This window comes from Erinaceus europaeus, chromosome 17 (assembly GCF_950295315.1).
Source record: "Erinaceus europaeus chromosome 17, mEriEur2.1, whole genome shotgun sequence".
NCBI lineage: Eukaryota > Metazoa > Chordata > Mammalia > Eulipotyphla > Erinaceidae > Erinaceus > Erinaceus europaeus.
The window spans coordinates 13016813-13029056 of NC_080178.1; the positions used below are offsets into that span (position 1 = coordinate 13016813).

The 12244-nt window shown below is 38.4% G+C and overlaps 1 protein-coding gene and 1 pseudogene across 1 annotated transcript; one reads left to right on the forward strand and one right to left on the reverse strand.

The window, feature by feature from the left end:
• Positions 1 to 4164: 4164 nt before the first annotated feature.
• Positions 4165 to 5132, forward strand: LOC103109965 (olfactory receptor 4C6-like; annotated as a pseudogene).
• Positions 5133 to 7199: 2067 nt separating this feature from the next.
• On the reverse strand, positions 7200 to 8114 carry LOC103109894 (olfactory receptor 4C11-like). Its single transcript, XM_007519012.2, has one exon. It carries the CDS (start codon positions 8112 to 8114, stop codon positions 7200 to 7202), a length of 915 nt encoding a protein of 304 aa, XP_007519074.2.
• Positions 8115 to 12244: the final 4130 nt, after the last annotated feature.

Sequence of the window (12244 nt, forward strand, 5' to 3'; positions counted from 1 at the left end):
GTTTAGTTTCCAAATTCTTTTTTTTTTAGTTTTTTTTTTTTATTTAAGAAAGGATTAACAAAACCATAGCGTAGGAGGGGTATAATTCCACACAATTCCCACCACCCAATCTCCATTTCCCACCCCCTCCCCTGATAGCTTTCCCATTCTCTATCCCTCTGGGAGCATGGACCCAGGGTCATTGTGGGTTGCAGAAGGTAGAAGGTCTGGCTTCTGTAATTGCTTCCCCGCTGAACATGGGCGTTGACTGGTCAGTCCATACTCCCAGTCTGCCTCTCTCTTTCCCTAGTAGGGTGGGTCTCTGGGGAATTGGAGCTCCAGGACACATTGGTGGGGTCTTCAGTCTAGGGAAGCCTGGCCAGCATCCTGATGACATCTGGAACCCGGTGACTAAAAAGAGAGTTAACATACGAAGCAAAACAAATTGTTGAGCAATCATGGACCCAAAGCTTGGAATAGTGGAGAGGAAGTGTTAGGGAGGTACTCACTGCAAACTCTAGTGACTTTTAATAATTTTCTGTTTGTTGTTAAATGTTAGTTTTACTCCATTGTGTTGCTTCAGAAGCAGTGAAGCAGGTCTGCAGGTGTCTTTCTCTCTCCCTCTCTGTTTCCCCCTACTCTCTCAATTTCTCTCTGTCCTATCCAATAAAATGGGGAGAAATGGCCACAGGAGCAGTGGATTCATAGAGCAAGCACTGAGCCCCAGTGATAACACTGGAGGTAAAGAAGAAGAAAAAGAAGAAGGAGGAGGAGGAGGAAGAGGAGGAGGAGGAGGAGAAGGAGAAGGAGAAGGAGAAGGAGGAGAAGAAAGAAACCATTGCTGCTAAATATTTTAAAATATGCCTATTAGATAATAAAGATGAAAGAAAAAAACATCAACAAACAAAATAAAAATTAGGGTCATATGGAGGTAGTCATGTTGTCATGAGTGGCTTGGAGGGGAAGAGAGAATTGGATCAGGAAAACAGGTGGGCTGTTATGTATAAATGTGAACAGATAGTTGTAGAGATGATGCTTGGCCCATGTCTACAATCTTAAGGGAACTGCGTTGTCTCACAGTGGGGAGACTCTGGTGGTGATAATGGTGTGGATTTAAACCCCTGTTGACATATAATTTTGTAAAATAAAAAAAGAAGAAAAATTATCAGATTAGGGTGAGAGTGGATAGCATAATGGTTATACAAAGAGACCCCCATGTTTGAGGCTTCCAAGTCCCAGGTTCAATCCCCCCACTACCATAAGCCAGAGCTGATCAGTGCTCTTGTAAAAATAAATAAATAAAAACAAAAAATTATCAGATGAAAGATATTTTCTAACACATTAATGGTGGGAATCAGCATTTTAATGGATAACTTAGTAATTATATACAAATTGTATAAGTCCACACTCTTTGATTCTCCGATTACATTATAAAAAATTATCTGGAAGAATCCTATATAAACACATATATATATACATACATACAAAGATTTTAGGGGGTCAGGTGGTGGGGGGCCAGGTAGTGGCACAAGTAACTAGGCACATATTACAATGCACAAGAACCCGGGTTCAAGCCCCTGGTCCCTACCTGCAGGAGAAAAGCCTTGTAGTGTTGAAGCAGTGCTACAGGTGTCTTTCCCTTTCCCTCTATATCTACCCCCATACACTCTTGATTTCTGGGTGCTTCTATCCAATGAATAAAGATAAGAAACAAATTAACAAACAAATATTTTATAGCAGTATTGTTGAAATATCAGAAAATTTAAGTAAGGTAATATTTACATTTTACCATGGAATGCTATCAGTGAGAAATTATTCATAATGATCTAAAATTCTGTTTAGATGCATATTTACTGTTATATGGTTGTATCATAAGTTTAAAAATATAAATTCAGTGTTTAAAATTAAGATACACATATAAAAGTGTCGATCATCTTGAGTGAATCACAAAGCTCAAAATTTTGTATTAGAACTGCCACATGCAGGTCAAGTTCCTCACTCTATTTCACATTATATAATGTCTTCCAGACCTACCTCTTGACCTTTGCCCATGTCTTTCCTCTGGAAAGAATAACCTAGTAACCTAGATTACACACACACACACACATACACACTCACACACACACATTATGTCTTTACACTGATTTCCATTATCATTAATTTAAATGTTCTAGCCCTTAACTTAATTAAGGAAATGGATGAAATATGAGTTTTTTTAATAAAATTTGTTCTCTACTTGAATAATTAGGGTTAGTGAGAGAATTGCACTGGCAAATAAAAAGATAAGGTGGCCAGGGGAGGGGGATTTAAACCCAGATCCTTGCACTTCATACTGCGTGTGCTTCACTGGCTGTGCCACATGATTGTGCCACTGCCTGGACCAATCTATCCTTTCAAGTTAAGCATATATCTGCAAAAATAAACTTTAAGGAAGTTACACAACTTTCTAAGACTTCGTTATTGCTTCAAAAATTCACAGTCATTGCACTTATATTATAAGGCTATTTAGCATGATTAAATGTTTTTAAAAAAGGGGTATGCACATTCCACTCAAATAGTCAGCAGTACACACATGATATCTGCAGTCCCTCCTTTGCATAATTGTCATACTGCAAAAATGTGGCTGGGAGTCTATGTGACTGCCTTAATGTATCTGGACCCAGTGGTATTCCCTGCTAATAGAGATGCAGGTGTGGAAAGAAATGGGATGAATCTAATAGGAAGCTGAGAAGATAACAGTGGAATTAGTGAGGAGACTGAGAAATTAAGTTGAATAAAAATTTGGAGAGTAGTAATAATAGTTGAATGTTATGTTCAAAATTACATATTTGTATTGAATCAGCAGTCACTCTTAAATTCTAGGTCACAGTGGTAGGCAGGAGATTAGATATTACTCACAACAGTAATCTTATTTATGTTTATTACGAAAGGAATTTTCTCTCTAAGGAAATCTTACTTAGTGATGAAAATGCTACTTCTAAAGTGTAATCTTTTTTTTCCTTGACAGGAGAGAAATTGATGTTTGGAAGTCAGAGAAGGAGAGAGAAAGGCAACTGCACACCTGTTTCACCATTTGGAAGCTCCCTCTCCTCTCCGCAGGTGGGAAGCTGGGACTTGAAGCTTGGTGTTGATCATGGTGTTATGTGTGCTTACCTGGGTGAACAAGTGCCCGGCCCCATGAAGTGTAATTAACAAAAGAAAAAAAGAAAGAAAGAGAGAGAGAGAAATTTAACTTCCAAAGACCTGAGTTCCTCTTCTTTAAAATGAGAGTAGTAACAGTCCCTAATTTACATAGTGTCAGTATGAAGCTTAACTGAACATGTTTCTTACTTAGTACAATGCCCAGAAACATAGTGAGCCCAAAATCTACTTCTCTAGTTATACTTTTCATGTTCTGGAATAAATTGAATAAAGGAATAATATGACCATTGCAGGCTTGAATAAGTTACATTGCCACTGGCTTGAGTAAGTTACATTGCCGCTGGTTCTTTGTTGAATCCTTAGGCTTTGCCATCTTCATCAGTGAGTAACAGGTTTGCAATGGATTACATAATTACTCAGACTGAATGTGTATGGTCATCTAATAGTTGGAAGTAAAACACAATAAATCAGGAGATTTGTACTATTCTTCCTGCACATAAGAGGAATAATTACTTCAGATAGTTCTGATGAAAAAAAAAGTGCCAATAATTGTAATGTATTTGGCACAAGGATTGAGAAGAATCATTCTGGAATTGGAATATATGTTTCACTTTCTGGCTCCACTGCTCACTAGTTGTGCAATCTTGGTTAAGGTCCCTAAACTTCATGAGAATCTGTTGCTTCATCTGCAAAATAATCCACCATGGGGGTTGGGGGGAAGGTAGCACACCAGGTTAGGTGTACATAGTAGAAAAAAGCAAGGATCCCTACAAGGATCACAGATCCAGCCCCCAGCTCCCCATCTGCAAAGTGGTCGCTTAATACGCAGTGAAGCAGGTCTGCAGGTGTCTTTTTCTCCCTCTCTAGAGGCCTTAGAATGTTCTTTAAGAAAACAACCGCTTGGGTGGTGAATACATAAACAGACAAAATGAACAAAAGAATGTTCCCTGAAATGCATGAAACCAAACAATTACTAATTATAAATCATATATCGATATTTTAAATTCTCCAGTTCTCAGAAGAACTGATATCAGCATCAAATCAATGGGCAATCAAAATAATGTAACAGAATTCATTCTTCTGGGACTTACAAGAACCCAGACCTCCAGAAGATCCTCTCTATTGTGTTTCTATTTATGTATATGTCCACAGTTTTGGATAATGTACTCATTGTGGTCACCATGATCAGAAGTCAGAGCCTGAAGTCGCCTATGTATTTTTTCCTTACTTTCTTGTCCCTTTTGGATGTCACTTTCTCATCTGTAGTCACCCTCAAAGTGATAGTGGACTCGCTCTCTGACAGCGCTACCATCTCCCTCACTGGCTACATGGCCCAGCTCTTTGCAGAGCATTTCTTGGCTGGTGTGGGGATCATCCTTCTCATCGTCATGGCCTGTAACCGCTATGTGGCCATCTGTAAGCCCCTGCACTATATGACCATGATGAACCCTCAGATGTGCTGCCTGCTGCTGGGAGGGGTCTGGATGGGGGGATTTATCCATGCAATCATACAGCTTGTCTTCATGTACCAAATACCCTTCTGTGGTCCCAATGTCATAGATCACTTTATGTGTGACTTATTTCCATTGCTGAAACTGGCCTACATGGACACCCACATCCTGGGTCTTTTGGTTATCCTCAACAGTGGGGTGATATGCATGGCCATCTTCCTAATCCTCATGATGTCCTATACAGTCATCCTCTGCCGCCTGAGGTCTTACAGCTCTGGGGTGAGGCGCAAAGCTCTCTCCACCTGTGGTTCCCATTTCTCAGTGGTGGTCTTGGTCTTTGTACAATGTATTTTCTTGTACATGAGGCTTGTGGCCACTTATCCAATAGACAAGGCTATGGCTGTGTCTGATTCTATCATTACTCCCATGCTAAATACTTTGATCTATACCCTGAGGAACACAGAGGTGAGAAACACCATGAGGAAATTGTGGCTGAACAAAGGGCTGTGGGTGGGAGAAGGTTGGCATGCGCTTTCCATCTGCAGAAGTGATTCTGGCTAACAGAATGAGTTGTACACGTTTAGTCTAGGTTGTAATGAAAACACAGCAAATGAAATGTAAGATGAAACTGTTTAATGAGATAAAAATGAGTTTCATAAATTTAAAGAAAATGTCACAGTTAATTGTAAATAACAGAATGGAAATAAGTTAAAGAAAATTCTGAGGTGGACTTGCATACCTGTTTGAAGTATGCAACTTTCTCTCTCTCTCTCTCTCTCTCTCTCTCTCTCTCTGCCTCTCTCTTCCTCTCTCTCCATATATATAATAAGTCTAAATGAAAAAGAAACTACTGAAGTAAGCTTTATTATATCACCTTATATAATCACTCTTACTTACTATTACTATGTCTTTTGTTTAATACTTCATTTGTTTTATGTTTATTAAAGCACTATTCAGCTCTGGTTTATGGTGGTATGGGATGGACTGAAATTGGGACTTTGGAGCCTCAGACATGAGAGTCTGTTTGCATAACCATTAAGCTATCAGCCTTCTGCTATTACTGTGTCTTTTGCTGAAGACTTGAATGCAGAATTCTCAATGTCATATACCCACCATGGCTAGAAAAATAAACAAAAGAATAAAGTCAAATTGCACAAATATTTTCAAAAAACACCTAAATAAAATGTTTTCAGTTGTTTCTGGAGAAGAAATAAGTCCACTTTCTCCACATAAATATGCTATGATTAAGACTTCTTGTAAACTTTATCTTCAGTCCTCTTCCATTAAGATTGCCCTTTTTAAAAAAGAAATTTATTTATTTATTTATTTATTTATTTGATATAAACAGCCAGAAATACTATTCAGCTACTAAAAATAATGAATTCACCTTCTTCACTCATATTGGATGGAGCTTCAAGTATGTTAAGTGAGATCAGCCAAAAAGAGAAGGATGAATATGGGATGATCCCACTCATGGACAGAAATAGAGAAAGGGGAAAGAGGGGGAAGAAATTGAGAAATAAGAACTGAAGGGGAAAAACAAAGCAGAGCTTGGACTATGTTTGGTATATTGCACTAAGTAAAGGACTTTGGGCTTCAGGGAGGTTCAGGTCATGGTGCGTGGTGGTGGAGAAGGACCTAGGCGGGGGTGAGAGTGTTATGCAGAAAACTGATAAACTTTACACATGTACTAACAACTGTATTTACTCTAGATGGTAAACTATTTATCCCTCAATAACATATGTATACATCTGCATAATGTTAAATTAATTTTTTAAATAGTGTATATCCATTAGGTTAACTTTGAAAGAACAACAAAAAGAGAAAGAAAGCTTATAATTATGTTCTGTGTAGTTAAAATCTAATCACACTTAAATATAATCATAGGAATACCCAGCTCATTGAAGTCTCATCAATGTAGATATTCCTAATAAGGTAGGGTCAGGTACAAATTTTCACAATAGGTTTTTCTCAAAGCGTCTTTTCACTTTTATAGGTCAATAAAACTGTAACCTTGATTCCGTCAGTATCTGATTTTTATGGATTTGCTCAATGAAAACATTAATAAGAAAATAAATAAGTTAGAAAAAAAATAATTGGTCTACATATACATAATTATTCTGTCTTACTCTATATATTTCTTTCTGAAGATAAGTTACACAGGAAGCTAGTCAGCATGTTAATGTAGCTAAATGTTGATAGAATTTAAATAAGCACCACCAAAATTTGTTCAAATGGCTGCAGAATTTGAGTAAACACATTCCAATGTAGTCCTCTCAGAATAAAGGTAATAAGCATTTGTAATTCAACTATATGTACATTTGTTTCTCAATTAATATATTTTATGTCTTTTCCGTGATACATAAATAAGATTGTAAGAAAGAACATAGGGGCTGGTGGTGGCACATCTAGTTGAGAGCACATGTTGCAATGTGCAAGGATCTGGGTTTGAGCCCACAGTCCCCACCTGCAGGGGAAAGGCTTGAAATTGGAGAAACAGTGTTGCAGATAACTATCTCTCTCCCTATATCCCCCTACTCTCTTGATTTCTTGCTGTCTTTATCCAATAAATAAAAATAGTAAAATAATTAAATATATGCATTCTTGTATATCATTTATCAGCTGAAATCATATTTTACTACACCACAACTTTCTCATTGCATTCTTCATTTCTGCATTCCTCAGTGTGTAGATTAGAGGGTTAAGCAGGGGTGTCCCGATTGTATAAAACACAGCTACCATTTTGTCTATTGGAAATGTGGCTAGTGGCCTTGTGTATATGAATATACACGAACCAAAAAATATCACAACCACAATAAAGTGGGAGGTACAGGTGGAAAGGGCTTTCCGCCTTCCTACCTCACTATGGTTTCTCAGAGAGTACAAGATGACAATATAGGAGAACAACAAGATTATGAAACTCACCATGCATATGGCTCCGCTATTGGAAACAAGCAGTAAATTTATCACGTAGGTATCCATGCATGCAAGTTTCAGCAAGGGTTGCAAGTCGCAGAAGTAATGGTCAATCACATTGGGGCCACAAAAAGGCAACCTCAAAGCCAGGAAAATTTGTGCTGAAGAGTGGATGCAAGATCCTACCCAAGCTAGAACCACCAAAGCAATGCAGACTTGCCTACGCATAATGATTGTGTATTGAAGAGGCTTACAAATGGCTACATAGCGATCAAATGCCATAAGAATGAGCACAAAGATCTCCATGCAGTCAAAGAAGTGGACAGCAAAAACCTGAGTTATGCATTCGTTGTAGGAAATGGTTTTCTTCTGAGAGAGAGCATCCACAATCAACCTAGGGGCTGTGGTGGAAGAGAAGCATGCATCAGCAAAGGAGAGGTAGAAGAGAAAAAAGTACATAGGACTGCTAAGGGTCTTGCTTATTTTAATAGTCACCACGACGAGAAAGTTCCCCGAGAGTGTTGCAAGGTAAAGAGTCAAGAAGACCCCAAATACTGCTTTCTGCTTTCTTGCATCCTGTGTCAACCCAAACAGAATGAATTCAGTCACACTGTTGTTCATTGTCATGCTGATAGTCATGGGTGAGACGCGGTTGACAATAAATTAATCTGCAAAAGAAGAAACTGACATTTTGTATGGGTCAAAAAAGTAAATTCTGAATTCTTTGTTTTTGCATCATCCTGCTACCGCTTTAATCCTCTATGAATTTTTGTTGATCATCAAATGTACAAATCTCCACCACTTGGGGCCGGGTGGTGAAGCAACCCATCAAGTGTACATAGTACTATACGCAAGGACCCATGGAAGGATCCAGGTTTGAGATTCCAATCCCCACCCAAAGGGGCAACACTCCACTAGCTGCGAAGCAGGTCTGCAGGGGTCTAACCTTCTCTCTCTCTCTCTCTCTCTCTCTCTCTGCCTCCAGAGTTATTTCTGGGTCTCTGTACCTGCACCAAGAATCTGCTGCTCCTGGGGGCTATTTTCCCCCTTTTGTTGCCCTTCTTGTCCATCGTTGTTGCTACTATTATTGGTGTTGTTATTGCTGTCATTGTTGGATAGAACAGAGAGAAATCGAGAGAGGAGGGGAAGACAGGGAGAGAGAAAGATAAGACGCCTGCATACCTGTTTCACCTCTTGTAAAGCGACTCCCCCTATAAGTGAGGAGTCGGCGGCTCCAACCAGAATCCTTACACCAATCCGTGAGGTTCGCAGCATGTGCACTTAACCCACTGCGCTACAGCCCAGCTCCTTCTCCTGCCCTTTCTATCTCCCCTGCCCTCTCAATTTTTCTCTCTGTTCAAAAAAAAAAAAAAAAAAAAAAACACTCCACTCTGACCTAATCGTTGGACCAAAGCTTTTGTGCTTTGAGAAAAATAAAACTCTATTGTCCTATTTGTATTCCTTCAAAGATTCAAGTGCTGGAGAATTTATTTAGGTTTCTTTGCTTTGATATATAACCTTGGGGGGTCAGGCGGTAGCACAGCGGGTTAAACACAGGCCACAAACCTTAAGGACTGGTTCCAGCCTCTGACTCCTCACCTGCAGGGGAGTCACTTCACAGGCAGTGAAGCAGATCTGCAGGTGTCATATCTTTCTCTCTCCCTCTCTGTCTTCCCCTCCTCTCTTCATTTATCTCTGTCCTATCTAACAACAATGATATCAATAACAACAACAATAATAATAAGCACAACAACAGTTTAAAAAATAAGGGCAACAAAAGAGAGAAAGCAACCTCCGAGCCCCAGCAATAACCCTGGAAGCAAAAAAAAAAAAAAAAAATGTAGCCTTCCGATGAAAAATGGGTGAAGTGAGTTGCACTCACAGACACTTATATAGGTATGAAATTAATTTCCTGACTCTCATAATTTAGATCAATGTCAGAGCACTATTAATAAAAACCAATGATCAGGATGACAGAGGACCTAGTGGCGGTTGTATTGTTATATGGAAAACTGAGAAACGTTATGCATGTACAAACTATTGTATTTACTGTTGAATGTAAAACATTAATTCCCCAATAAAGAAATTAAAAAACAATGATTAACCAAAACAAACCAAAGAATGATGTTCGAGTTCCACTAAAGATTCTCCTTTTTTAAAGCTTATTTATTTATTTTTATTTACCTTCCTTTTCTTCTTTCTTTCTTTTTCAGTTTTTAGTATAATTTATCTAACTTCTCCCATTGCCAAATCCCCCAGCCTAATGTCCTCAGCTAACCACAATCATCCTCCCACAGTCTTAGATATGGGTTGCCTTTTTTTTTTTCTTTCACATGTATGTGTTTAACTCTCTAAATTTTGCATGTGAGTTATACTATTTTGTAGTTTACTCCTTACTTGAATAAACACAATCTTCTCCAGTTCCATCTATTTTATCCCAAAAGATGTAAAACCATCTTTGTTATTGCTGAGTAGTACTTCACTGAGTATATGTCCCATACCTTTTTTTTTTTAATCCAATCTTCTGTTGAAGGACATTTTGGTTGCTTCAATTTTGGCTACTGTGAATGATGCTGCTATGAACATGGGGATGTATATATCTCTTCAAGTCAGTGTTATTATATCTTTTGGATAAATGCCTAGGAGTGGAAATGCTGGACTATATGGTATTTTCATGTGTATTTGTTTGTTTGTTTAAGAATTCTCCATACTGTTCTCCATAATGATGGCACCAGTCTATCCTCCCACCAGCAGTGTAATGGAGTTCCTCTCTCTCCATAAAGATTTTCTTTTTAACCTTCTGCACTTAATGAAAAGCAGACACATGGGTTCATCACAGTAGCAGCAAAATAAAGACTGATTCCACCCCAGGCACCATGATAGGATTCATCAGGGATTTCATATTTTTCACTTCTTTACTTAGAAAAGATCATACTTTTCAACTTTTCAGTCTCTGTTAGTTTGTGTAAAGAACAGCAAATTTAAGGGCCCGGCAGTGGCGCACCCAGTTCAGAACACATGTCACCATGCTCAAGGCCCAGAGTTGGAGTCCCCACTCCTTACCTGCAGGAAGGAAGTTTCGTAAGCGGTAAAGCAGATCAGCAGGTGTCTGTCTTTCTCTCTTCCTCCCCTCTCAATTTATCTCTGTCCTGTCAAATAAAAAAAATGGAAAAAAATGGCCACCATAGAGGCCATGGATTCATAGTGCTGGCACTGAGCCCCAGCGATAACACTGGAGGCAATAAAAACCAAACAAAAATAATAATAAGCAAAAAAAAAAAAAGGCAAACTTAACAGTCTTGCATGAGCCTAAATACATCCTAATATAGTATTAGTAACTTTTTATATAGTACTCATTAAATTCTAACTAAAATGTTTAATTCAATAAATAAACATTTAAAAAATATATCTATACAAGTTTTCATTGTGGAAAGGTTAGCTCATACATACCAAAATATCAGGTTGACATTTCATAAACATAAAATGACCAAATCTACTGGTATTTTTACTGTCTTCAAAGATCTGTTGCATGAGTCTAAACAAAAAGAGAGGATAAAATTTCAGATGTTACCTCTTTTCCTGCCCTCTCCCATTTGTACCTCCTTGCTGTGTCTTACAAAAGAAAAGTGAGGAAGGAGGGATCCAGGTAGTGGTGCACCTGTTTAAACACACACATTATAGTGTGCAGCAAAGACCCAAGTTCAAGCCACTAGTTCCCACCTGCAGGGGGAAAGCTTCACAAGTGGTGAAGTAGGGTTACAGTTTCCTCTGTCTCTCTCCCTCTTTTTCTCTCCTTCTCCTCTCAACTTCTCTCTATCTCTATCCAATAATAAATAAATGAAATATTTTTAAAAAAATAATAAAAGTGAGGGAGTTGAGCGGAAGCACAGTGAGTTAAGTGCATATGGTGTGAAGCACAAGGACTGGTATAAGGATCCCGGTTCAAGCCCCCAGCTCCCCACCTGCAGGGGAGTAGCTTCATAGGCAATGAAGCATGTCTGCAGGTGTCTATCTTTCTCTCCCCCCTCTGTCTTCCCCTCCTCTCTCCATTTCTCTCTGTCCTATCTAACAATGACGACATCAATCACAACAATAATAACTACAATAAACAAAGTTAACAATCTTGCATGACCTTAAATACATCCTAATATTACCCTACGATATAAAATATAAAAGGAATAATAATTCTATGTTAGAAATATAAAAATATTACCCTGCTTTTATGACACCAACAATTTTCTGCATGTGTTTTAATAATAGATAATATTATTAATATACAGGGCTCTACTTTAAGAGTTGTTCCTGAGACAATGCTATGACTCGTGGAGTCTGGTGATAGCTGACAATCACTGCATTTGCTGGATTTTCTCATCATTGTGGGAAATACTTTCCTAGGTTTTCATATTTCTCAGAAGACAGAGCTGAATGGTAGCAGCTTCTTTAGAACTCACATCTAAATGGGAAACAAGACACGGCAAATAACGCTGTTGGGCTTGAAAACTCATTCACTTTTGTTGATTCCACATTGGATTTAAATGGTATCCACCTAGGGAGCACAGTATAACACATAATGTGTGTAGGAGTCACTGAACCCTTCAACAAATTTCCAGTGTCATTTCACCAAGAGGACTCTTTCACCTCCCTCTTCCCCCAAATTTTCTCCCATTCCATCCAATAATTCTGACTTTTAACCAAGTCTGAATCAGTTTTGCTGACAATCTTACCTTTTCTCTTGTAAATATCAACATAGCAGAGAT

What these genes read in the sequence shown, in the direction of transcription:
- LOC103109894 (XM_007519012.2), bottom strand. Translation starts at nt 8,114, where the DNA reads ATGACAATGAACAACAGTGTGACTGAATTCATTCTGTTTGGGTTGACA.